This window comes from Schistocerca piceifrons, chromosome 11 (assembly GCF_021461385.2).
Source record: "Schistocerca piceifrons isolate TAMUIC-IGC-003096 chromosome 11, iqSchPice1.1, whole genome shotgun sequence".
Taxonomy (NCBI): domain Eukaryota; kingdom Metazoa; phylum Arthropoda; class Insecta; order Orthoptera; family Acrididae; genus Schistocerca; species Schistocerca piceifrons.
In genome coordinates, this window is record NC_060148.1 from 131,315,024 (window position 1) to 131,341,751 (window position 26,728).

Genomic DNA, 26,728 nt, shown 5'->3' on the forward strand with positions numbered 1-26,728 from the left:
TTGTATGAACCTGCTAGTATAGTGTGGCATAGATTTAAACTCAGATAGATAGACAGATTTAAACTCAGATAGATAAGACAGAACTTTAGAAATCACATCATCTTACATACTATATTCCTGACAAACAAAACAGAATTATATAGTTGTATGAACCTGCAAGTATAGTGTGGCATAGATTTAAACTCAGTTAATAGATAAGACAGAACTTTAGAAGTCTCATCATCTTACATACTACATTCCTGACAAACAAAACAGAATTATATAGCTGTATGAACCTGCGAGTATAGTGTGGCATAGATTTAAACTCAGTTAACAGATAAGACAGTACTTTAGAAATCACATCATCTTACATACTACATTCCTGACAAACAAAACAGAATTATATAGCTGTATGAACCTGCAAGTATAGTGTGGCATAGATTTAAACTCAGTTAATAGATAAGACAGAACTTTAGAAATCACATCATCTTACGTACTATATTCCTGACAAACAAAACAGAACTATATAGTTGTATGAACCTGCAAGTATAGTGTGGCATAGATTTAAACTCAGTTAATAGATAAGACAGAACTTTAGAAGTCACATCATCTTACATACTACATTCCTGACAAACAAAACAGAATTATATAGCTGTATGAACCTGCAAGTATAGTGTGGCATAGATTTACACACAGTTAACAGATAAGACAGAACTTTAGAAATCACATCATCTTACATACTACATTCCTGACAAACAAAACAGAATTATATGGTTGTATGAACCTGCAAGTATAGTGTGACATAGATTTAAACTCAGTTAACAGATGAGACAGAACTTTAGAAATCACATTATCTTACATACTACATTCCTGACAAGCAAAAGAGAATTATATAGTTGTATGAACCTGCAAGTATAGTGTGGCATAGATTTAAACTCAGTTAATAGATAAGACAGAACTTTAGAAATCACATCATCATACATACTACATTCCTGACAAACAAAACAGAATTATATAGTTGTATGAACCTGCAGGTATAGTGTGGCATAGATTTAAACTCAATTAACAGATAAGACAGAACTTTAGAAATCACATTATCTTACATATTACATTCCTGACAAACAAAACAGAATTATATAGTTGTACGAACCTGCAAGTATAGTGTGGCATAGATTTAAACTCAGTTAATAGATAAGACAGAACTTGAGAAATCACGTCATCTTACATACTACATTCCTGACAAACAAAACAGAATTATATAGTTGTATGAACCTGCAAGTATAGTGTGGCATAGATTTAAACTCAGTTAATAGATAAGACAGAACTTTAGAAATAACACCATCTTACATACTACATTCCTGACAAACAAAACAGAATTACATAGCTGTATGAACCTACAAGTATAGTGTGGCATAGATTTAAACTCAGTTAACAGATAAGACAGAACTCTAGAAATCACATCATCTTACATACTACATTCCTGACAAACAAAACAGAATTATATAGTTGTATGAACCTGCAAGTATAGTGTGGCATAGATTTAAACTCAGTTAGTAGATAAGACAGAGACTTTAGAAAATCACATCATCTTACACACTACATTCCTGACAAACAAAACAGAATTATATAGTTGTATGAACCTGTAAGTATAGTGTGGCATGGATTTAAACTCAGTTAACAGATAAGACAGAACTTTAGAAATCACATCATCTTACATACTTCATTCCAGATAAACAAAATGGAATTATATAGTTTTATGAACCTGCAAATATAGTGTATATTTCCTTCCAGACTAGGGATCATTATGCATGCATGAGCAATTGTCTTGTCCTCTATACTAAAAGTTAAAAGTACTTGAGATTTTACTAATTTGCTTTGCTTAGCAGTAGCTCCACTTATCTTTACACGTACAATGGACATTTCCACAAAATTATTACTATACTTGATCTGGTCTCTAAATTGTTCAGATATATGGTACCTGTACCAATCAAACAGTTACCTTGCCACTGATCAATCTTAATGTGAATGTAAGGACACCAAAAATCTGAATCATCTTCTCTGCTGTCAGACACTTCATGCAAAAGATCACTTTCAGTTTCATCAAATGCTATCTCCACACTCTCTTGACAAGGTTTTATCAACTTTACTAGTATCATAGCATTCCTTTGTTACTCATGTTATTAGGTAAAGATTTTAACACATTTAATAGATTCCATGACACAACTAACATCACTTGTTAGAGAGGGAACACAGAATACATTACAGTCAAAATTACGCTTCCTGCTTAGACCCTCTTTCACTTCATTCCACCAATTGGGATACAAATTCTGACTAACCACAGCTAACATTTATTTATGTTATCATAAATCTGGTCCCAAACAAACTTCAAAAGGTATTCACCTTTATTCTCCAGGCTCACAGATACCTTACTTTTACTGTTTGGATCATTACTCTGCTTTGACTGGACTGGTGTTCCATGACTCTCACTTACAACATTGCATACTTCACTTACATTACCTGTATTGTCAACATCATTCACAAATAACTCTCAAACTTCATTATTCTTAAACTCCTCAAATACTTGAACTCATCATCATCATCATCATCATCAACATCACCATATTCCTCTAAAATTACTTCATCAACAACGTTATTAATAATACAAGTCTCATCTCCATCAAAGTCACTTACCTCACCTACATTCATTTGCAATAACCCATCCGTCTTAGACTTACCAACCTCAGCTACCTCACAGCTCTAATTCACATCTACATCAAAAATACCACCTAGTTCGGATCCAATACAGTTGTGGCGCCGATTAAATCGACACCAACATTGATATGCATTCATCTTTGGACTCTAAGCGTATCTTTGGCTTTTCCGCCATGTTCATTTCAGTTCTTTGTGATCCTTGTATGTGTTAAGGTTAATAAATGAACTATTGCTAAATGGGTGTGATTATTGGTGCAACCAACCCGGTAATTCTCATCACAGTCATCACCCGATTTACACACATCAATAACACTGTTTTTTGACCAAGAGAAGAAATCCTTAGTACATACCACATCAAAATTCTCACTACTCTCGCATTCTGGTTTGTGATTAGCACGTACATCATCATAATTAAATATAGTATCCCAAAACTTTTGATCAAAATATAAATGAGGAATCTGATTTTCGTTCTCTTCAATTTCAGTTACATGTGCCATATCATTAACACTATTATTATTGTCTAATTGTACGTGTAACTTGGGGGGGGGGGGGGGGGGGGGGTCCTGTGCTTCTTGTGTTTCCTCGCCCCAAAACTGTGGACCTCCATTGATGTGAACTGCTATTTTCCGAAGTAGTTACTTCTATGATTGTTTCTTCTATTAAAATTCCCATGGTTATCCCCATTATTCCTATCCTGCTGATCTTCAAAATTTCTCTCTATTGACAGTTTGATCCTGTAATTACCTCCCATTGTGATTTCTATCATTCCGATTATTATGATACATATTTCTTATTACTGCCATATCCAGTCTGTCAACATATCATAAAAATTGTTCAATGCAATAGTCAGGTCCATATACTAAATCTCAATGCAATCTTTCTGGTAATCTCCTTTTAAGTGCATCAATCAAGGTCATTTTGTCAAATGGTTTGTCAAGGTGTGCTATTTTTTCTAAGTTGGTTCTTTCAAAATTTTTTCAAAGTGCTGTCCCTGTTCTTATGATTAGGACCATTCAAAAATTCACTTTTAATCTTCCCCTCTTCAGCTTCTGACAATTTTTTTTTTTAAACTTAATAAATTCTGATATGTTTCCCACTGACTTAAATTTAAATCTACCCATGACACAGCTTCGCCTTCAAGACATATTTCAAGAAGTTTAATTTTTTTACTGTCATTCCTGCCTGATAAAAAACTATCTCTGCTATGGTGTAGAAAATTCACTGGATGTAAATTGTCTGATGGAAAACTTTTGATAAGAGTGTTGGACCTTGCAATACCATTGTTTGCATAAAGACTTTGGTTCAGACAAATTTCCTGAACTGCTGAAATTTTTTTATCTAAAGCAGTTACTTTAGTTTGCGTATTGTTTTTTAGATTAAAAACTTTTTAAACTGGCAATATTTTGTTCCATTTATTCTGCAACGCCCTTCCGCTCAACTCTGACGTTGTAAATATTCTTTGTTTCACTGACCCAGTTACAAACTCATTTTCCAAAACAATAATGTTATTTTCTGAAACATCAACTTTTTCATTCACATTCTTCACCTCTCTGACAACCCATTTTTTAGCTCTGAAACTTGATTACTAAATTGATCCATCTGATTTTGTACCCTGTCCAATTTGCTATTGTTATCTGTCATCATTTCCTCTATTTTTGTCAAAATTAACTGCAAAATACTGTAGCTTTACTAAGTACAACTTCACTTGGTTCAGACATGTCCTGACTGGATCCTACTACCTCACTCCTACCTTCATCGCTATTCATTTTGTTTACAGGCACACATGTCCACAAACAAATTAACTTCACAGATAGTTTGTGCTTATCTTTCCTTTTCAATGTCAGTGGTTGCAGATGTAAAGTCCTCTTTCATTCAGCCCGATCTGTCATTATTGGTAGTACATCATCACTGTTGGTATGATTTGCTTTGTCGGGCAGTCATCTTCATTTTTATTTTTTGCTTCATGTGACTGGAAATTTATTCATACATAAATTTTAAGCAAAGTAAAATCACTTTCTTTTCTGGAACAAACTTTATTGTTAGTCAATCACTCTCAGACAGTGCCCACACTTGTAATCTATCCCTCCATTTTATTGTTGATACTGTCCACAATGGTGGAGTTTTTTCAGAACATTCAAGAGGAGTAAGATTTACAATAAACTTTTTACTTATCTTTTCTTGCATAGTTGGTTCCAGTTCTTCATGTCTAGGGGTCTGATACCTGAAGCTGAAGTTCTCACATATTAGGTTCTCATGGTTCAATTGATCTAAATAATTTTGAAGAACGTCTTCACATAATTTTTGTTTTCACAATAATTTCATGTCTCACATTTTATTATATCACACTGTCTTTTGAATTTTCAAACAATGGAATTTTCACATTCACAAAGCTGAAATTAAACTGTTTGTCCAAAATACAAGGTGTACAACTTTGCTTCTGCCGTTTTTTCCCCAACACTTGAGGCTTTCATGAAAGAAATTGGTTACACATGTATCATTCAAAGTATTTTCCATCACTGGCCACTACTTTTTCCTATCTCTTGGGCAGTGTATGAATCCCGCATCAAAAAAATTGTTCATCTTTTGAAGCAGTCCATGAATCGATCCAATTTGTGACTTCTTCATGAGATCTGAAGTGTTGGTCAGCCAGGCCATGCTCCATTGATCTAAACAGGTGATAGTCAGAGTGAGCAATGTCTGGAGAATATGGCGGGTGGGGTAGGACTTCCCATTGTAACATTTCCAAGTACATTTTGACCTATTTTGCAACGTGGGGTTGAGCGTTGTCATGCTGCAAAATCACTTTATCGTCCCTCTCGCTGTATTGCAGCCATTTGTCTTTTAATGCTCCGCTCAAACACATTAATTGTGCTTGATATTGAGCACCTGTGATTGTTTCACTTTGTCTTAACACCTCATAGTACATGACGCCGTGCTGGTCCCACCAAATGCAGAGCACGATCTTGGAGCCGTGAATGTTCGTTTTGGCCGTCGACGTGGAAGCATGGCCAGAATGTCCCCATAATTTTTTGCATTTAGGGTTATCGTAATGAACTCATTTTTCATCCTCGGTCACAATGCGATGCAGAAATCCCTTCCATTTTTGCCTCTGAAGTAACTGTTCACAAACACACAAACTCCGTTCAACGTCTCTTGGTTTCAGCTCACACGGGACCCAAGTTCCTTCTTTCTAAATCATGCCCATAGCCTTGAGATGTTTTGAAGTGGCTTGCTTTGTCACTCTCACTAATTGTGCCAATTATTCTTGAGTTTGACGTGAGTTTTCACTCAGCAGTGTCTCCAATTCTGCATCTTCGAAAACTTTCTCTCTTCCACCACTATGCCAGTCTATGACGTTAAAATCACCATTCTTGAAGCGTTTAAATCACTCACAGCATGTTCTTTCACTAATAGTGTCCATACCTTATGTACTTGAGAGCATTCGATGAGACTCAGCTGCTATTTTATTCATATTGAAACAAAACAGTAACACCTCCTGCAAATGACGAGAATCAGGCACGTAAACTGTCATTTTCAATCGAGAACAACTTTATGATGCAGACGCAAATCAGCTAATGTTTGAATGAGGTTATGTTGACCAAGGTCCAAGTTAACTGCGTGACATCTGCTATTTGTTTCTATTGATTACTGTTATCACCACCTATCGGCAGATGGAGGAAGCAAAGTTGTACATCTGATACAAAAATACATTCAGTCACATCAGAGGCATCCTTAATACTACTTTACTCTGCAATAACAACAATATTCCAAAGACCATTAAATTTCAGGGATGTAGCCATGCAAATAAAATTTCTTCCATTGATATTTTGGCTGTGTATCATCCGGCCATCCTCAGAGTGAGTCGCAAGACTGACAACAAGGTGTCGAGCACAGACCTATATGCTCCACTGTGGCAGTACTGCACATGTGGGTCACAGATGCTGGTCAGCAGCAAAGACATATCTTACTCACGCACCCCCTGTGGCAAAGGTGTACAGACATTCAATTCGGTTATTGATATATGTTCAGCGTCGTGACACCGTGACAACTTCTCTGCAGTTTAATTACTCCAAGATTTTTTGGATTCCATGCTTTGTCCAAATTAAAATCATTATCTCTATTTATTAAATTATTAGCTAATCTAATCCCTATAGCTTTCTTGAAGAAATAATCCCAGAAGGAAGAGGTGGATGTCAAGATCTTCATATCACTGTAGTTCATGGAATACTCTGTATCAGTACAATGTTCAACCACAGCTGACTTGTCTGGTTGTAATAAGCATGTATATCTTCAATGTTTCACAAATCTCTTCATATCACTGTAGTTCATGGAATACTCTGTATAAGTACAATGTTCAACCACAGCTGACTTGTCTGGTTGTAATAAGCATGTATATCTTCAATGTTTCACACATCTCTCATGAACAGTGTGTGTTGTTTGATCCATGTATGACTTCTCACAATTTTCACAAGGAATCTGATACCCACCCGCTGTACGAAGCAAAGCTGAATGAAGCTCCAGTCTTCTTAGGAGGCAGGAAGATCAGCTTAACTCAGTGTTTCTCGAGAATATGGCCTATCTTTGAGGAAAGAGCACCAACGTAAGTCAGAAACGCACTTGATCTGAAGGAATTACTATCTTCTTCCCCATCACATAAGCGCATCCTAGGCTTTACATTGAATGCTCTGCGAATTTGTTGTGGAGAAAATCCATTCGCTTTAAAAATGCTCTTGGCATATGTGAGCTCTTCTTCCAAATTTTCTCTATCGGATATACAGTGCGCCCTGTGCACTAAGGTCTTAAGGACACCTACGGTCTGTGAAGGATGCTGGCAGCTACTGGCATGTAGATATAGATTTGCATGTGTTGGTTTACGATATACAGCATGTTCTAATGTGCCATCAACTTTACTGTGAATGACAAAATCCAAAAAGGGGAGTCAACCATCATTTTCTATTTCCATAGTAAATTTGATACTAGCATGGATAGAATTCATAGAATTCAAATGCTCAGGAAATTGATGTCATTCGTACATTCCATGTGGCCATACTACAAATGTGTCATCCACGTACCTTCAGAAGGCTGTTGGTTTAAAACGCAGTATCCAGTGCCTTGTCCTCGAAGTCTTCCATAAATGAATGAGCTACCAGAGGGGAAAGGGAACTCTCCATAGCAACCCCATCAATCTACTCATAAAATTCGCCATTAAATAGAAAATAAGATGACGAAAGCACGTTGTTGTTGTGGTCTTCAGTCCTGACACTGGTTTGATGCAGCTCTCCGTGCTACCCTATCCTGTGCAAGCTTCTTCATCTCCCAGTACCTACTGCAGCCTACATCCTTCTGAATCTGCTTAGTGTATTCATCTCTTGGTCTCCCTCTACGATTTTTACCCTCCACACTGCCCTCCAATGCTAAATTTGAGATCCCTTGATGCCTCAGAACATGTCCTACCAACCGATCCCTTCTTCTCGTCAAGTTGTGCCACAGACTCTTTTTCTCTCGAATTCTATTCAATACCTCCTCATTAGTTATGTGAGCTGCCCATCTAATCTTCAGCATTCTTCTGTAGCACCACATTTTGAAAGCTTCTATTCTCTTCTTGTCTAAACTATTTATCATCCATGTTTCACTTCCATACATGGCTACACTCCATACAAATACTTTCAGAAACGACTTCCTGACACTTAAATCAATACTTGATGTTAACAAATTTCTCTTCTTCAGAAGCGCTTTCCTTGCCATTGCCAGTCTACATTTTATATCCTCTCTACTTTGACCATCATCAGTTATTTTGCTCCCCAAATAGCAAAACTCCTTTATTACTTTAAGTGTCTCATTTCCTAATCTAATTCCCTCAGCATCACCCGACTTAATTCGACTACATTCCATTATCCTCATTTTGCTTTTGTTGATGTTCATCTTATACCCTCCTTTCAAGACACTGTCCATTCTGTTCAACTGCTCTTCCGAGTCCTTTGCTGTCTCTGACAGAATTACAATGTCATCGGAAAACCTCAAAGTTTTTATTTCTTCTCCATGGATTTTAATACCTACTCTGAACTTTTCTTTTGTTTCCTTTACTGCTTGCTCTATATACAGATTGTATAACATCGGGGAGGGGCTACAACCATGTCTCACTCCCTTCCCAACCACTGCTTCCCTTTCATGTCCCTTCGACTCTTATAACTGCCATCTGGTTTCTGTACAAATTGTAAATAGCCTTTCGCTCCCTGTATTTTACCCCTGCCACCTTCAGAATTGGAAAGAGAGTATTCCAGTCAACATTGTCAAAAGCTTTCTCTAAGTCTACAAATGCTAGAAACGTAGGTTTGCCTTTCCTTAATCTAGCTACTAAGATAAGTTGTAGGGTCAGTATTGCCTCATGTGTTCCAACATTTCTACGGAATGCAAACTGATCTTCCCCGAGGTCAGCTTCTACCAGTTTTTCCATTCGTCTGTAAAGAATTCGCATTAGTATTTTGCAGCTGGGACTTATTAATCTGATAGTTCTGTAATTTTCACATCTGTCAACACCTGCTTTCTTTGGGATTGGAATTATTATATTCTTCTTGAAGTCTGAGGGAATTTCGCCTGTCTCATGTATCTTGCTCACCAGATGGTAGAGTTTTGTCAGGACTGGCTCTCCCAAGGCTGTCAGTAGTTCTAATGGAATGTTGTCTACTCCCGGGGCCTTATTTCAACTTAGGCATGTTCAAATAGCACATATTCAAATAAGGCTGTGATATTCTTATCAAAATGCTGGGTGATAGGAGATAAAGAGTCTTTTAAAGGTATCTTGGTGTACTATGATACCATGTCAAAACTAATGAGCACATCCATACTATTTAGCCTGACATTGCTAAGTCTCTAAATAAATCTTTCTTAAAATATTTATTGTTATAATTGCAATTTCGGCCTTATGGCCATTTTCAAGTAACACTGCAAAGTTACATTCTGTCAGAATATGAAACTATCTGACGTGAGTACATGTCGTCATCAAAATGCAGCCTTTTGACTGTGAGAGTCCCACAAGATCTGATGAGTATGGCACTTATTACATCGTAATATGTTGTTAAATATATACGGTGTAATAAGTGTCATACTCATCAGATCTTGTGGGACTCTCACAGTCAAAAGGCTGCATTTTGACGACAACATGTACTCACGTCAGATAGTTTCATATTCTGACAGAATGTAACTTTGCAGTGTTACTTGAAAATGGCCATAAGGCTGAAATTGCAATTGTAACAATTAATATTTTATACAGTCAATGGCGACTATGATGTCTTTTAAGAAATATTATATGACTGTGAATCCCAACCTTGAGAAGTTAATGAAATCTCTGAAGAAAATCCCATAGAATTACGAATGTGATGACTACATTTTCCTACCAATGGTTTTAATAAGGAAGCTGAATATTTGGCAGAAAAATACGTTGGTGAAACAATAGTGCTCATTAGGCCTCATAGACAAATCCTCTAGACACTCATCCTTATCCATTTTGTGAACTTTAGGAAGCCCATAAAATCTTGGTGGTACTGCACCTCCCACTTTTAAATTTCTTATGACTTACTTTGGTACTAATGAAGTGTTTAACAAGGCAGCAGTCCTTATTGCCACTATGTTGGTAAGATCTTTGTTAATCTTCCACTTGGCAGCAGAACTAAGTAGACCACCTATCTTTTCCTTATAGACTTACTGAGGCAAAAGGACGGTAGCATAACCTTCAGCATGCAGGACGATTGTGTCAGTATCTTCTCACAGCTTTCATATCACAAGTCGCCCTTCCTTGAAAACCTTACTTCTCTGTGAACAATGTTTCGAAATTGCTCGGCAGCTTTCGCATCTGATTTCTTCAGCTGAATCCTCTGATAGGGGTCAGACAGCTTCTTCAGTGGCCCTGACGAAAGATGATATCAGCAAAAATTGCTGTTATTCCATTTACATTTGGACATCATTATTTGTAACTTTAACTGTTTTCAACTAAATATTAGTTTTAACTTCTTGGTGTGTTAAAACTTTGCACCAGACTGTGACTCGAACCCGGGGTCTATGCTTTTCATTTGCATGTATTCTGTCAACCGAGCTGTTCAAGCATAATTCACAACTAGCCCTCACAGCTTTACGCCTGCCAGTCCATCATCTGCTACCATCCAAACTTCACAGAAATTCTCCTTTCAATCTTGCAGTACTATCACTCCTGGAAGAAAAACAGCTAGCTCAGTCGGCAGAGCACTTGCCTGTCAAAGGCAAAGGTCCTGAATTTTTGAGTCCCAGTCTGGCACATAGTTTTCATCTGCCAGGAAGTTTCATATCAGTGCACACTCCACTGTAGAGTGAAAATTCATTCTGGAAACAATCTTCCAGCGTGGGGCTAAGCCATGTCTCTGCAGTACCCTTTTTTTCCAGGAGTGCTAGTCCCACAAGTTTCGCAGAAGAACTTTGGTAAGTTTTGTAAGATAGGAGAAGAAGTGATGGCAGAAGTAAAGCTGTGAGGGCAGGCTGTAAGTCCTGCTTGGGTAGTTCAGTTGGTAGAGCACTTGCCCATGAAAGGCGAAGCTCCCAAGTTAGAGACATGATGTGGCACACAGTTTCAGTTTGTCAGGAAGTTTCATACCACCATGCACTCCATTGCAGAGTGAAAATTCATTCTTTAAATATTAGTTATTTTAGTGACTCAAGTAACATAAATTATAAATTACATTCTGCTTGTTTTCTGTGGCCTATTGTATTTTGTGGGAAAGATTGCCGGTATTTAATCAAAACCAGTTACAGCTATTCACCTAGACACTTGTGGGTGATTCTGTTGAAGTGAATTTATGTTACACTTATGTGTTCCATACATCACATGTTTCTATGGGCCTGACAATTGCAGCAGTGTTCATTGGTTCAGTGAAGCATTGTTGCAAATGGTGATTGCTAATTGTTCACTCCACTGTCTTGCTGTTTCAAGATTTATCTCGTACGTTACAGGAGATAAGCTGCTGGATATCCCATCAGGCACAGGGAGTCATGAACCCACTGAGCATTTTACAATAATATTCAATACATTTGTAATGATGGCTCTGTTCAATGAAATAAATTCCCGAAAAATCCATGGTCAGATGAATGTATTTTCTGGAATGCTTCAAAATAAAATTTTCTGTGGCATCTGGATTTCAACATTCATAGCTCAAGTAAGTTGAGATTTTGGTTTCTCTGTTACCTATCCATCATTCCTGATTCACAAAAGGAGCTGAGTGTTTGTATAAATAGAGAGTCGTAAAAGAACACTTATATAATTCATTCCGAATTACAACCATGCATAATAAACCCTAAGAAAACTCATGGGAATTTGAATGTAAGTTGTTTGTATGTAATTTCAAAGTTTATGGGGTGCAGTCAAGTTGTTGGGCACAATTTTCATTGCTCACTGTTTGTGCACCAACCACACTGAGAGTGGAACAGACTGTGCACCACCAGAAACTGAAACATCTCAGAAATTTAATAGCAATAAAATTGTTATGCCAAATCTTATGAATAGTGGATATCACTTTATCCATAGCATTATGTTTAAGAATACTGCTGCTCTAATTTCATCTCCCCACGAAGGTGCAGGCTGACAGCAGATAAAACCACCCTTCAGCCAAAGAATTTGTGTATTTAATAGAAGTTTTAGAGTATCTGAAAAGCAGTTGAAAATAATGTGTTTTGAAATACACTTTGACAGCCAAATTTTATGACTTTTAAAACTTTTTAAATGATTTTTTATTACAATTAAAATGCAATTACTCATGGTAATAGTACTGTTATGGTGTAACGGTGATGCCTTGGTGCATGTGCATGACCATGTTCATGATGGAGATAGGATGCTGAATATGACTGTGGGGCATTATGGAACTGCATTAACAACTAAAAGTCATTGAGGTGTGAAATGTTACTATGTTGAATTGGCACACTTCATTGCTTCACTTGGTGTCAGTTGATCATTAATGGGTGGTATGTAAGTTTTAAAGCTCCTCCACTGAAAATGTTGTCTGTGGTTCTTTCCCTTGCTAGAATCCTGCAAAAAAAATCATTGAAATTTTAATTTGCCTTATTTTTAGTTTGTTAATGTCATTAGGCATTGTTGAGTGTGTGTTAGCACAAAAAAATACACTTTCTAAGTATTATTATAATCTGTTTATTAGCTAACAATAAGAGCCCTTCTCTACCAATCCATTCTGTGAAAACTGTACATCAACAGCACTTTCCATTCCCACAATATTTGTGATATATGTTTTACATTATTCACCCTGTACATACAAACGTGCTGATTATTAAAATTTTATCAATTTACATTGTATTCATAAGCAATGTGATAGCATGAGTAGAACATCAATCTCTGTTACAATCTTGCAAAAACTGTATTAAGTGATATCTGTTAGTTTCCATTTCTTCATCTACTATACAGTACATAGATTAAAATTAATCTTTAGTATCAGACCCTACAGGTTTCCTCATCTTATAGTACAAATGACATGACAGTATAAGTCATTGTCTTATCCTCTTCTAAGCTTTGGTCAGCTACTCAACTGCAAAGGCTAGCTAATTAGAATAGTAATCACATTAGTCACAAACTATTTTATAAGCAGGGATTCGGCAGCTGCTGAAGGACATGATAAATGTAAACACCATTGAAAGCTGGTAAAACGTGGTTTTAATTGATCTCAGTACTGTTTTCATGACTTGCAGTTGTATCATCAGGTGCAAACTACATATTTCAGAACCGAAATGTAATTATAAACTGTATTGCAAATTTGTGCTGTTATAGAAAGAACATGTGAAGACTTAGACCCACAAAAATTATTACATTAATCTGTCAAAGGTGAAGCCAGTATTCTTAGTCAAGGTACTGCCATTCTGAGAATGTTATCAGTGTTGTTAGATCAAACCAATATGCTGGCCATTCATTGCATGTGCAGATATGTATAAGAAAAAGGAACTGTGCTGAAGGCTAAAACCAATTTCAAAGATATATCCCCTAATGTAGTTAATGGTGGAGATAGTGCAACACAGTAGAATAAACTTGGCACATTACATTCTTAACAATCTCAAACCAGGCACAAAAAGTGCAATTTGCAAAAGTAGGCCCTGTCTTCATTGGCCTCCAGGAAACACTTGACTGCTGCATTAAGTAATAACCATCATGTGGACACTCAGTCGCAATGTACACATGACAGAACACTGGGTTATTCCCTGACATTAAAAATATAATAATGAACATTCTTTCTTGTATATAGTTAACCATTCAAGCAATCAAAGTTTGTCATAATATTTTGATGCTTTAAGTCCAACTGACACAACGTGTTCTGTATACTATCTTTCTTTGTATATAGAAACTTCCACTTCTTCCAATATATTCAAAACCTGGACTTTTTCTTTTCTATGAAGAATCACAAGATTTTTGGCAAGATTTGTGGTACTATGCCTATCTTCCCACAGGTGTGAGATTAATGCAGATTTGTAATTTGTTGACCGTGTTAAAGATCATCATAACTTTCAATTATTTTACATTTGGAAATGAATTTTATTTGCAAGAGGAAGGTTTGGCTATAGGTTCATCACTCACCTATTGCTTGACCAATATTTTCATGGCCTATTTTGAATGAGACTTTATGACAAAACTTCCTCAACTTGCAGATAGACTACTTCTGCAGAATAAATATGTGGACAGTGTGTTCAGTTATATGGTGGCAGCCTCATAGAATGTGATCAGTTTCCACTGGATTTCAACAGTCTGTAAAAAACATACAGTTCACTTTACAACATGCAGAGGATGGCACTTTGTGATTTTTCAGTGTCTCACTGACTTTAAAAAATGAAAAAAAAAATCAGTTTTTACATTTACAAAAGAAACCTGTGACAGCAGGCTTGATTATTCATAAAGATTTATGCCACCAACTTAAGCACAAATGTGTTGCATTTTGTGCTATGGTGAATCATGTATATGAAGTTCCCTTTCAGAAGATGCCTAAAGTGAAGAGTGTGCACTCATATAATACACTGCTAATCAAACAAAGGAAAATCCAGGATAGAATGTAACAATATTATGAGAAGGAAAGTTGTCACTCACCATATATCAGAGATGCTGAGTTGCAGTAATCAAAATCGATATGAAGTAGATTTTATTAACGCAATTAGTAAGGGTATATTAGAAAAGAAAATTGTTGTCTCCATTGTGAGATCTAGGTGGGATGGTATAATACTTCAGTGAACTGATCAGACTAATGAAGCAGTATTTTTTAGTACAACTACCATATTTAGGTTCCATCTTAGAGAAAATTGCTGTTGTATGGTACACAGAGAATGAATTTACATTTGCACAGCACTCGAAACAACTGCATGCTTGATATACCATATTCTAGGCTGTCACTGACATACAACAGTCACAAACACCTAAGTCTGAAGTTATATAATAAACTGCCACAACCTGTTGAAACTTTCACTCTCTTTAAATTTAAGGAGGTATTAGACACATGGCTCAAAAATGAAGCATACTACTCAATTGAAGTCTATCTTGGAAGTAATATGGAAGGAATGTATAAACAGTGAAATAAAGTAACTGTCATTAACCAAATGTATAAAATCGTATAATTAATTCTTGAACATAAACTGTATAATGATTATTGCTGAAATTGTCTGATTAGTAAGAAGTTTATGTATTTATGTACATGTAAAATGATGTTGTGAGTGAAATGTACAAATTATGAACTACTAAAAAGATGTATGTATATGTATGCATAATGTATAATGTAAAAATTAGTAACAACTATACTTTTATGAAATATGTAAAATGTATTTTGACGAATCCAATTGTGTGGTAAACATGCTGAACGGATAATAAATAAACATACAAACATATCCAAAACATTGTTCCTGTGTATTTCATTTCTTCTAACCTGAGTGGAAATAGTAGACATAAAGAAAGTGCTTCCTGTAACAAGCATAATGCGGCAGGTGTTTACTGTACTACAAGCAATGATTTCCTAAAAATATACACAGGGAAAGCTCATAGGTCCTTCAGTAAGAGGTTCCAGGAACATCTTAATTGAACAAATTTGAAATCTGCATTAACCTGGCACTTAGGAGAAGATGGGCATGGTACCACAAATCTAGCTGCAAATATTGTAATCCTCCATAGAAATGAAAAAGGCCAGGCTTTGAATCTATTGCAAGAAGTGGAAACTTGTAGATACAAAAAACATAATGTGTAGAATACATTGAACAGTCAGCTGCACTTAAAGCAGCATAATTGTGATTGCTTGCGCAATTAACTAACAAGAAAGAGTATTCAGTATTATATTTTTAATGTAAGGGAGCAACCCAGTACTCTCAGTCACATATGCATTGTGACACAGTGTCCACATGATGGTTATTATTTACCTTGGCAATTAGTGTTTCCTGGTGTCTGGTGAAGCCAGGGCTTACTTTTGCAATTTGCACTTTCCATGTGTGGTTTGAGAAGGATAAGAATGCATTACACCTAGTTTATTCTACTTTTTACCTACCGTGTTTCATCCTTTCCACCGCCAATTATACTATGAGTTTTATGTTCAAAATTGGTTTTAGCCTTCAACACTGTTAATTTTTCCTATAGATACTTGCACATTCAACAAATGGCCAGTTTATTGGTTTCCTCTACCTGGTAACATTATTAGATGTTATTACATGGGCCACCTTCTCAATTTTTCTTTTTTGTCTACTTTTAGAGCTCCATACCTCATCCAGTAAGAACAGTCCTTATAGGATCATTTTGTTGTCTGTCTGTCAAAAACCAATTTTTTCAGGATTGGGTGGATGTAACAAGTTGAAATTTAGACTCTGTGTGTCCATTTTTTTAGCGATGGTCATGGTCCTTTGCTGTTCGATTGATGATATCCAATTAAACACTGTTCAGCCATCAATTTTCAACCTTATTTTTATTAGGCAGCCAGTTTCTGCCCTTTTTTATGCCATCAATCAGCCCATGATGTTTGAAGTGGTCACTGTAGTAAGTATATATCTACGAGGGCAGTTCAATAAGTAATGCAACACATTTTTTTTCTCGGCCAATTTTGGTTGAAAAAACCGGAAATTTCTTGTGGAATATTTTCAAACATTCCCGCTTCGACTCGTATAGTTTCATTGACTTCCGACAGGTGGCAGCGCTGTACGGAACTGTTAAAATGGCGTCTGTAACGGATGCGCGTTGCAAACAACGGGCAGTGATCGAGTTTCTTTTGGCGGAAAACCAGGGCATCTCAGATATTCATAGGTGCTTGCAGAATGTCTACGGTGATCTGGCAGTGGACAAAAGTATGGTGAGTCTTTGGGCAAAGCGTGTGTCATCATCGCCGCAAGGTCAAGCAAGACTGTCTGATCTCCCGCGTGCGGGCCGGCCGTGCACAGCTGTGACTCCTGCAATGGCAGAGCGTGCGAACACACTCGTTCGAGATGATCGACGGATCACCATCGAACAACTCAGTGCTCAACTTGACATCTCTGTTGGTAGTGCTGTAACAATTGTTCACCAGTTGGGATATTCAAAGGTTTGTTCCCGCTGGGTCCCTCGTTGTCTAACCGAACACCATAAAGAGCAAAGGAGAACCATCTGTGCGGAACTGCTTGCTCGTCATGTGGCTGAGGGTGACAATTTCTTGTCAAAGATTGTTACAGGCGATGAAACATGGGTTCATCACTTCGAACCTGAAACAAAACGGCAATCAATGGAGTGGCGCCACACCCACTCCCCTACCAAGAAAAAGTTTAAAGCCATACCCTCAGCCGGTAAAGTCATGGTTACAGTCTTCTGGGATGCTGAAGGGGTTATTCTGTTCGATGTCCTTCCTCATGGTCAAACGATCAACTCTGAAGTGTATTGTGCTACTCTTCAGAAATTGAAGAAACTACTTCAGCGTGTTCGTAGGCACAAAAATCTGAACGAACTTCTCCTTCTTCATGACAATGCAAGACCTCACACAAGTCTTCGCACCCAAGAGGAGCTCACAAAACTTCAGTGGACTGTTCTTCCTCATGCACCCTACAGCCCCGATCTCGCACCGTCGGATTTCCATATGTTTGGCCCAATGAAGGACGCAATCCATGGGAGGCACTACGCGGATGATGAAGAAGTTATTGATGCAGTACGACGTTGGCTCCGACATCGACCAGTGGAATGGTACCGTGCAGGCATACAGGTCCTCATTTCAAGGTGGCGTAAGGCTGTAGCATTGAATGGAGATTACATTGAAAAATAGTGTTGTGTAGCTAAAAGATTGAGGAATAACCTGGTGTATTTCAATGCTGAATAAAACAACCCCTGTTTCAGAAAAAAAAGTGTTGCATTACTTATTGAACTGCCCTCGTAATGATACCAGTATTGCTGCCCCTGCTTCGATCACAAGTGAGGTAGATTGTTCCTACACATCAGTCAGAGGTCTGAAGATGGCATAATAAAGCATCGAAACTGGTTGCCTCATAAGATGAGGTTGAAAATTGATGGCTGAACGATGTTTAATTTGACATCACCAGTTGAAATTTTTGGCACATTATAAGGTCTATAGTCACATGACAGTGTAATAAATCTAAGCTTCTAAGTCAATGCAGTCAAAAGATATGTCCATTTATGTCACATATTTTGATACTCAGAAACTTGCTCATCCAAACCTGCTGGGTATTTCCAGGTGAACTAGAAACATGAAATGTGTGTCGCAGGGAGCAAGGTTTCACAATACAAGTAAGGGAAAAAATCAGAAAAATTTAAATTTGTAATTATGTCACACAAAAAAATATTTATTTTTATCCAACTTCAGATTTAAAATTAAAATTAAAACAATCTTGAATATCTAGTAATTCCTGGGACTGATATCTTGCCAGTATCAACATTGATAACTGGCAAAAATTGTAAAGATTCTCAATTCCTGGGATGAATGAGTTGTCCTCATATGCACTGAGAGCAAGTAACCCTCAGTGCATGAGTCCTACTCACAATTTTTTTTCTTTCTTTTTTTTTTATATATATAGTATTGACCCTGTCTCCATCCAGGTGGGGACTACTCAAGAGGACTTTGTTATCAGGAGAAAGAAAACTGGCGTTCTACAGATCGGAACGTGGAATGTCAGATCCCTTAATCGGGCAGGTGGAAAATTTAAAAAGGGAAGTGGATAGGTTGAAGTTAGATAGAGTGGGAATTAGTGAAGTTTGGTGGCAGGTGGAACAAGACTTTTGGTCAGGCGAATACAGGGTTATAAATACAAAGTCAAATAGGGGTAATGCAGGAGTAGGTTTAATAATGAATTAAAAAATAGGAATACAGGTAAGCTACTACAAACAGCTTAGTGAACGCATTATTGTGGCCAAGATAAATATGAAGCCCACGCCTACTACAGTAGTACAAGTTTGTATGCCAACTAGCTCTGCAGATGATGAAGAAATTGAAGAAATGTATGATGAAATAAAAGAAAATATTCAGACAATGAAGGGAGACGAAAATTTAATAGTCATGGGTGACTGGAATTCGGTAGTAGGAAAAGGGAGAGAAGGAAACATAGTTGGTGAATATGGATTGGGGGCGAGAAATGAAAGAGGAAGCCGCCTGGTAGAATTTTGTGCAGAGCATAACTTTATCATAGCTAACACTTGGTTCAAGAATCGTGAAAGAAGGTTGTATACATGGAAGAACCCTGGAGATACTAAAAGATATCAGATAGATTATATAATGGTAAGACAGAGATTTAGGAACCAGGTTTTCAATTGTAAGACATTTCCAGGGGCAGATGTGGACTCTGACCACAATCTATTGGATATGAACTGTAGATTAATACTGAAGAAACTGCAAAAAGGTGGGAATTTAAGGAGATGGGACCTGGATAAACTGACTAAACCAGAGGTTGTACAGAGTTTCAGGGAGAGTGTAAGGGAACAAATGGCAGGAATGGGGGAAAGAAATACAGTAGAAGAAGAATGGGTAGCTTTGAGGGATGAAGTAGTGAAGGCAGCAGAGGATCAAGTAGGTAAAAAGAAGAGGGTTAGTAGAAATCCTTGGGTAACAAAAGAAATATTGAATTTAATTGATGAAAGGAGAAAATATAAAAATACAGTAAATGAAGCAGGCAAAAAGGAATACAAACGTCTCAAAAATGAGATCGACAGGAAGTACAAAATGGCTAAGCAGGGATGGCTAGAGGATAAATGTAAGGATGTAGAGGCTTATCTCACTAGGGGTAAGATAGATACTGCCTACAGGAAAATTAAAGAGATCTTTGGAGAAAAGAGAGCCACTTATATGAATATTAAGAGCTCAGATGGAAACCCAGTTCTAAGCAAAGAAGGGAAAGCAGAAAGGTGGAAGGAGTATATAGATGGTCTATACAAGGGCCATGTACTTGAGGACAATATTATGGAAATGGAAGAGGATGTAGATGAAGATGAAATGGGAGATATGATTCTGCGTGAAGAGTTCGACAGAGCACTGAAAGACGTGAGTCGAAACAAGGCCCCGAGAGTAGACAACATTCCATTAGAACTACTGATGGCCTTGGGAGAGCCAGTCCTGACAAAACTCTACCATCTGCTGAGCAAGATGTATGAGACAGGCAAAATACCCTCAGAAGAAGAATATAATAATCCCAATCCCAAAGAAAGCAGGTGTTGACAGATGTGAAAATTACCGAACTATCAGTCTAATAAGTCACGGCTGCAAAATACTAACGCGAATTCTTTCCAGACGAATGGAAAAACTAGTAGAAGCCGACCTTGGGGAAGATCAGTTTGGATTCGCTAGAAATGTTGGAACACGTGAGGCAATACTGACCCTACAGCTTATCTTAGAAGCTAGATTAAGGAAAGGCAAACCTATGTTTCTAGCATTTGTAGACTTAGAGAAAGCTTTTGACAATGTTGACTGGAATACTCTCTTTCAAATTCTGAAGGTGATAGGGGTAAAATATATTGAGCAGGCTGTGAAGGAAACAAAAGAAAAATTCGGAGTAGATATTAAAATCCATGGAGAAGAAATAAAACTTTGAGGTTTGCCGAAGACATTGTAATTCTGTCAGAGACAGCAAGGGACTTGGGAGAGCAGTCGAGCGGAATGGATGGTGTCATGAAGGGAGGATATAAGATGAACATCAACAGAAGCAAGACGAGGATAATGGAATGTAGTCGACTTAAGTCGGGTGATGTTGAGGGTATTAGATTAGGAAATGAGACACTTAAAGTAGTAAAAGAGTTTTGCTATTTGGGGAGCAAAATAGCTGATGATGGTCGAAGTAGAGAGGATATAAAATGTAGACTGGCAATGGGAAGGAAAGCGTTTCTGAACAAGAGAAATTTGTTAACATCGAGTATTGATTTAAGTGTTAGGAAGTTGTTTCTGAAAGTATTTGTATGAAGTGTAGTCATGTATGGAAGTGAAACATGGTCGATTAACAGTATGGACAAGAAGAGAATAGAAGCTTTCAAAATGTGGTGCTACAGAAGAATGCTGAAGATTAGATGGGTAGATCACATAACTAATGAGGAGGTGTTGGATAGGATTGAGGAGAAGAGAAGTTTGTGGCACAACTTGACTAGAAGAAGGGATCGGTTGGTAGGACATTTTCTGAGGCATCAAGGGATCACCAATTTAGTAATGGAGGCAGCGTGGAGGGTAAAAATCATAGAGGGAGGCCAAGAGATGAATACACCAAGCAGATTCAGAAGGATGTAGGTTGCAGTAGGTACTGGGAGAAGAAGAAGCTTGCACAGGATAGAGTAGCATGGAGAGCTGCATCAAACCAGTTTCAGGACTGAAGACCACAACAACAACAACAACATTGACTCTGTTCCCAGAATGTTAAGGTGGTTACTAAGAATGTTGATCTCTGCTATGAAGGATTAATTTAATAAATTTAGTGAGTATAAGTCTTCAGATAATCTTTCTATAATAGCTCAAATTTGCAATACAGTTTATAATTATATTTCATTTCTTAAATATTTTGGTTGCAGCTGTAAACCATGAAACTGGTAGTATAGTTGTCAGCAGTATTTTCTTTCATCAGTCACATTACTGCTTGATTATTATTAAAGGTCATGTTGTTTAAGCAGTGACAAGTGGTTTTTCTTATTTCACTATGTGTTCTGATGATAGGTCAAGCTTAGTTTGAAGTTTAATGCAATTAGCTAGATAAAAAATCTACTCACCAAGTGGCAACACACATAAAAGATCCCTTCTGCCTGAAGAAGGAACCACTGGCTCTGTAAGCTTGCCCAGTAATAACCTTCTTTTATGTGTGTGTTCTGCTGCTGTTTGGTGAGTAGATTTTTTATCGATCCAATTACATTATTATATCTAAAAATAAAGATGATGTGACTTACCAAATGAAAGTGCTGGCAGGTCGACAGACACACAAACAAACACAAACATACACACAAAATTCAAGCTTTCACAACAAACTGTTGCCTCATCAGGAAAGAGGGAAGGAGAGGGAAAGACGAAAGGATGTGGGTTTTAAGAGAGAGGGTAAGGAGTCATTCCAATCCCGGGAGTGGAAAGACTTACCTTAGGGGGGAAAAAAGGAAAAAAGGATGGGTATACACTCGCACACACACACATATCCATCCACACATATACAGACACAAGCAGACATATTTAAAGACCTTTTGCAGAGGCAAAGATGTTGTTGAATGACAGGTGAGGTACGAGTGGCGGCAACTTGAAATTAGCGGAGATTGAGGACTGGTGGATAACGGGAAGAGAGGATATATTGATGAGCAGGTTCCCATCTCCGGAGTTCGGATAGGTTGGTGTTAGTGGGAAGTATCCAGATAACCCGGACGGTGTAACACTGTGCCAAGATGTGCTGGCCGTGCACCAAGGCATGTTTAGCCACAGGGTGATCCTCATTACGAACAAACACTGTCTGCCTGTTTCCATTCATGCGAATGGACAGTTTGTTGCTGGTCATTCCCACATAGGATGCGTCACAGTGTAGGCAGGTCAGTTGGTAAATCACGTGGGTGCTTTCACACGTGGCTCTGCCTTTGATCGTGTACACCTTCCGGGTTACAGGACTGGAGTAGGTGGTGGTGGGAGGGTGCATGGGACAGGTTTTACACCGGGGGTGGTTACAAGGGTAGGAGCCAGAGGGTAGGGAAGGTGATTTGTGGATTTCATAGGGATGAACTAACAGGTTACGAAGGTTAGGTGGACGGCGGAAAGACACTCTTGGTGGAGTGGGGAGGATTTCATGAAGGATGGATCTCATTTCAGGGCAGGATTTGAGAAAGTCGTATCCCTGCTGGAGAGCCACATTCAGAATCTGATCCAGTCCCGGGAAGTATCCTGTCACAAGTGGGGCACTTTTGTGGTTCTTCTGTGGGAGGTTCTGGGTTTGAGAGGATGAGGAAGTGGCTCTGGTTATTTGCTTCTGTACCAGGTCGGGAGGGTAGTTGCGGGATGTGAAAGCTGTTGTCAGGTTGTTGGTGTAATGCTTCAGGCATTACGGACTGGAGCAGATTCGTTTGCCACGAAGACCTAGGCTGTAGGGAAGGGACCGTTTGATGTGGAATGGGTGGCAGCTGTCGTAATGGAGGTACTGTTGCTTGTTAGTGGGTTTGATGTGGACGGACGTGTGAAGTTGGCCATTGGACAGGTGGAGGTCAACATCAAGGAAAGTGGCATGGGATTTGGAGTAGGACCAGGTGAATCTGATGGAACCAAAGGACTTGAGGTTGGAGAGGACATTCTGGAGTTCTTCTTCACTGTGAGTCCAGATCATGAAGATGTTGGTCTTTAAATACGTCTGCTTGTGTCTGTATATGTGTGGATGGATATGTGTGTGTGTGCGAGTGTATACCCATCCTTTTTTCCTTTTTTCCCCCCTAAGGTAAGTCTTTCCACTCCCGGGATTGGAATGACTCCTTACCCTCTCCCTTAAAACCCACATCCTTTCATCTTTCCCTCTCCTTCCCTCTTTCCTGATGACGCAACAGTTTGTTGTGAAAGCTTGAATTTTGTGTGTATGTTTGTGTTTGTTTGTGTGTCTGTCGACCTGCCAGCACTTTCATTTGGTAAGTCACATCATCTTTGTTTTTAGATATATTTTTCCTACGTGGAATGTTTCCCTTTATTATAACCATATCAATTACATTATTAATTGAATATAATAGAGGGAAACATTCCAGATGGGAAAAATATATCTAAAAACAAAGATGATGTAACTTACCAAACGAAAGCATTGGTATGTTGATAGAGACACTAACAAATACAAACACACACACAAAATTCAAGCTTTCGCAACCCACGGTTGCTTCATCAGGAAAGAGGAAAGGAGAGGGAAAGACGAAAGGATGTTGGTTTTAAGGGAGAGGGTTTTTTTAGGGGGAAAAAGGGGCAGGTATACACTCACACACACACACACACACACACATATCCATCCACACATATACAGACACAAGCAGACATATGTAAAGGCAAAGAGTTGGGGCAGAGATGTCAGTCGAGGCGGAAGTATAGAGGCAAAGATGTTGCTGAAAGACAGGTGAGGTATGAGCAGCGGCAAATCGAAATTAGCGGAGATTGAGGCCTAGTGGATAACGGGAAGAGAGGATATACTGAAGGGCAAGTTCCCATCCCCGGAGTTCTGACAGGTTGGTGTTGGTGAGAAGTATCCAGATAACCCAGACAGCGTAACACTGTGTCAAGATGCGCTGACCGTGCACCGAGGCATGTTTAGCCACAGGGTGATCCTCATTACCAACAAACGCTGTCTGCCTCTGTTCGTTCATGCGAATGGACAGTTTGTTGCTGGTCATTCCCACATAGTATGCATCACAGTGTAGGCAGGTCAGTTGGTAAATCACGTGGGTGCTTTCACACGTGGCTCTGCCTTTGATCGTGTACACCTTCCAGGTTACAGGACTGGAGTAGGTGGTGGTGGGAGGGTGCATGGGACAGGTTTTACACCGGGGGCGGTTACAAGGATAGGAGTCAGAGGGTAGGGAAGGTGGTTTGGGGATTTCATAGGGCTGAACCGAAAGGTTACGAAGGTTAGGTGGACGGCGGAAGGACACTCTTGGTGGAGTGGGGAGGATTTCATGAAGGATGGATCTCATTTCAGGGCAGGATTTGAGGAAGTCGTATCCCTGCTGGAGAGCCACATTCAGAGTCTGATCCAGTCCTGGAAAGTATCCTGTCACAAGTGGGGCACTTTTGGGGTTCTTCTGTGAGAAGTTCTGGGTTTGAGGGGATGAGGAAGTGGCTCTAGTTATTTACTTCTGTATCAGGTCGGGAGGGTAGTTGCGGGATGCAAAAGCTGTTTTCACATTGTTGGTGTAATGGTTCAGGCATTCAGGACTGGAGCAGATTCGTTTGCCACGAAGACCTAGGCTGTAGGGAAGGGACCGTTTGATATGGAATGGGTGGCAGCTGTCATAATGGAGGTACTGTTACTTGTTGGTGGGTTTGACGTGGACAGGTGGAGGTCAACATCAAGGAAAGTGGCATGGGATTTGGAGTAGGACCACGTGAATCTGATGGAACCAAAGAAGCTGAGGTTGGAGAGGAAATTCTGGAGTTCTTCTTCACTGTGAGTCCAGATCATGAAGATGTCATCAATAAATCTGTACCAAACTTTGGATTGGCAGGCCTGGGTAACCAAGAAGGCTTCCTCAATTTTTTTTTTTTTTTCATCAGTCTACTGACTGGTTTGATGCGGCCCGCCACGAATTCCTTTCCTGTGCTAACCTCTTCATCTCAGAGTAGCACTTGCAACCTACGTCCTCAATTATTTGCTTGACGTATTCCAATATCTGTCTTCCTCTACAGTTTTTGCCCTCTACAGCTCCCTCTAATACCATGGAAGTCATTTACTCATGTCTTAGCAGATGTCCTATCATCCTGTCCCTTCTCCTTATCAGTGTTTTCCACATATTCCTTTCCTCTCCGATTCTGCGTAGAACCTCCTCATTCCTTACCTTATCAGTCCACCTAATTTTCAACATTCGTCTATAGCTCCACATCTCAAATGCTTCGATTCTCTTCTGTTCCGGTTTTCCCACACTCCTTGTTTCACTACCATACAATGCTGTACTCCAGACGTACATCCACAGAAATTTCTTCCTCAAATTAAGGCCGGTATTTGATATTAGTAGACTTCTCTTGGCCAGAAATGCCTTTTTTGCCATAGTGAGTCTGCTTTTGATGTCCTCCTTGCTCTGTCCGTCATTGGTTATTTTACTGCCTAGGTAGCAGAATTCCTTAACTTCATTGACTTCGTGACCATCAATCCTGATGTTAAGTTTCTCGCTGTTCTCATTTCTACTTCTTCTCATTACCTTCGTCTTTCTCCGATTTACTCTCAAACCGTACTGTGTACTCATTAGACTGTTCATTCCGTTCAGCAGATCATTTAATTCTTCTTCACTTTCACTCAGGATAGCAATGTCATCAGCGAATCGTATCATCGATATCCTTTCACCTTGTATTTTAATTCCACTCCTGAACCTATCTTTTATTTCCATCATTGCTTCCTCGATGTACAGATTGAAGAGTAGGGGCGAAAGGCTACAGCCTTGCCTTACACCCTTCTTAATACGAGCACTTCATTCTTGATCGTCCACTCTTATTATTCCCTCTTGGTTGCTGTACATATTATATATGACCCGTCTCTCCCTATAGCTTACCCCCACTTTTTTCAGAATCTCGAACAGCTTGCACCATTTTATATTGTCGAACGCTTTTTCCAGGTCGACAAATCCTATGAAAGTGTCTTGATTTTTCTTTAGCCTTGCTTCCATTATTAGCCGTAATGTCAGAATTGCCTCTCTCGTCCCTTTACTTTTCCTAAAGCCAAACTGATTGTCACCTAGCGCATTCTCAATTTTCTTTTCCATTCTTCTGTATATTATTCTTGTAAGCAGCTTCAATGCATGAACTGTAAAGCTGATTGTGCGATAATTCTCGCACTTATCAGCTCTTGCCGTCTTCGGAATTGTGTGGATGATGCTTTTCTGAAAGTCAGATGGTATGTCGCCAGACTCATATATTCTACA

The 26,728-nt window shown here is 38.6% G+C and overlaps 1 protein-coding gene across 1 annotated transcript in view; it reads left to right on the forward strand.

Moving 5' to 3' along the window:
- LOC124719793 (plasma membrane calcium-transporting ATPase 2-like) overlaps positions 1–26,728 on the forward strand; it is a 570,459-nt gene that overhangs the window by 524,866 nt on the left and 18,865 nt on the right. Inside the window, exon 17 of the mRNA XM_047244989.1 lies at positions 11,668–11,870. Within this exon, the coding sequence (XP_047100945.1) occupies positions 11,668–11,870 (203 nt within the window). The remainder of the gene's footprint in view (positions 1–11,667; positions 11,871–26,728) is intronic.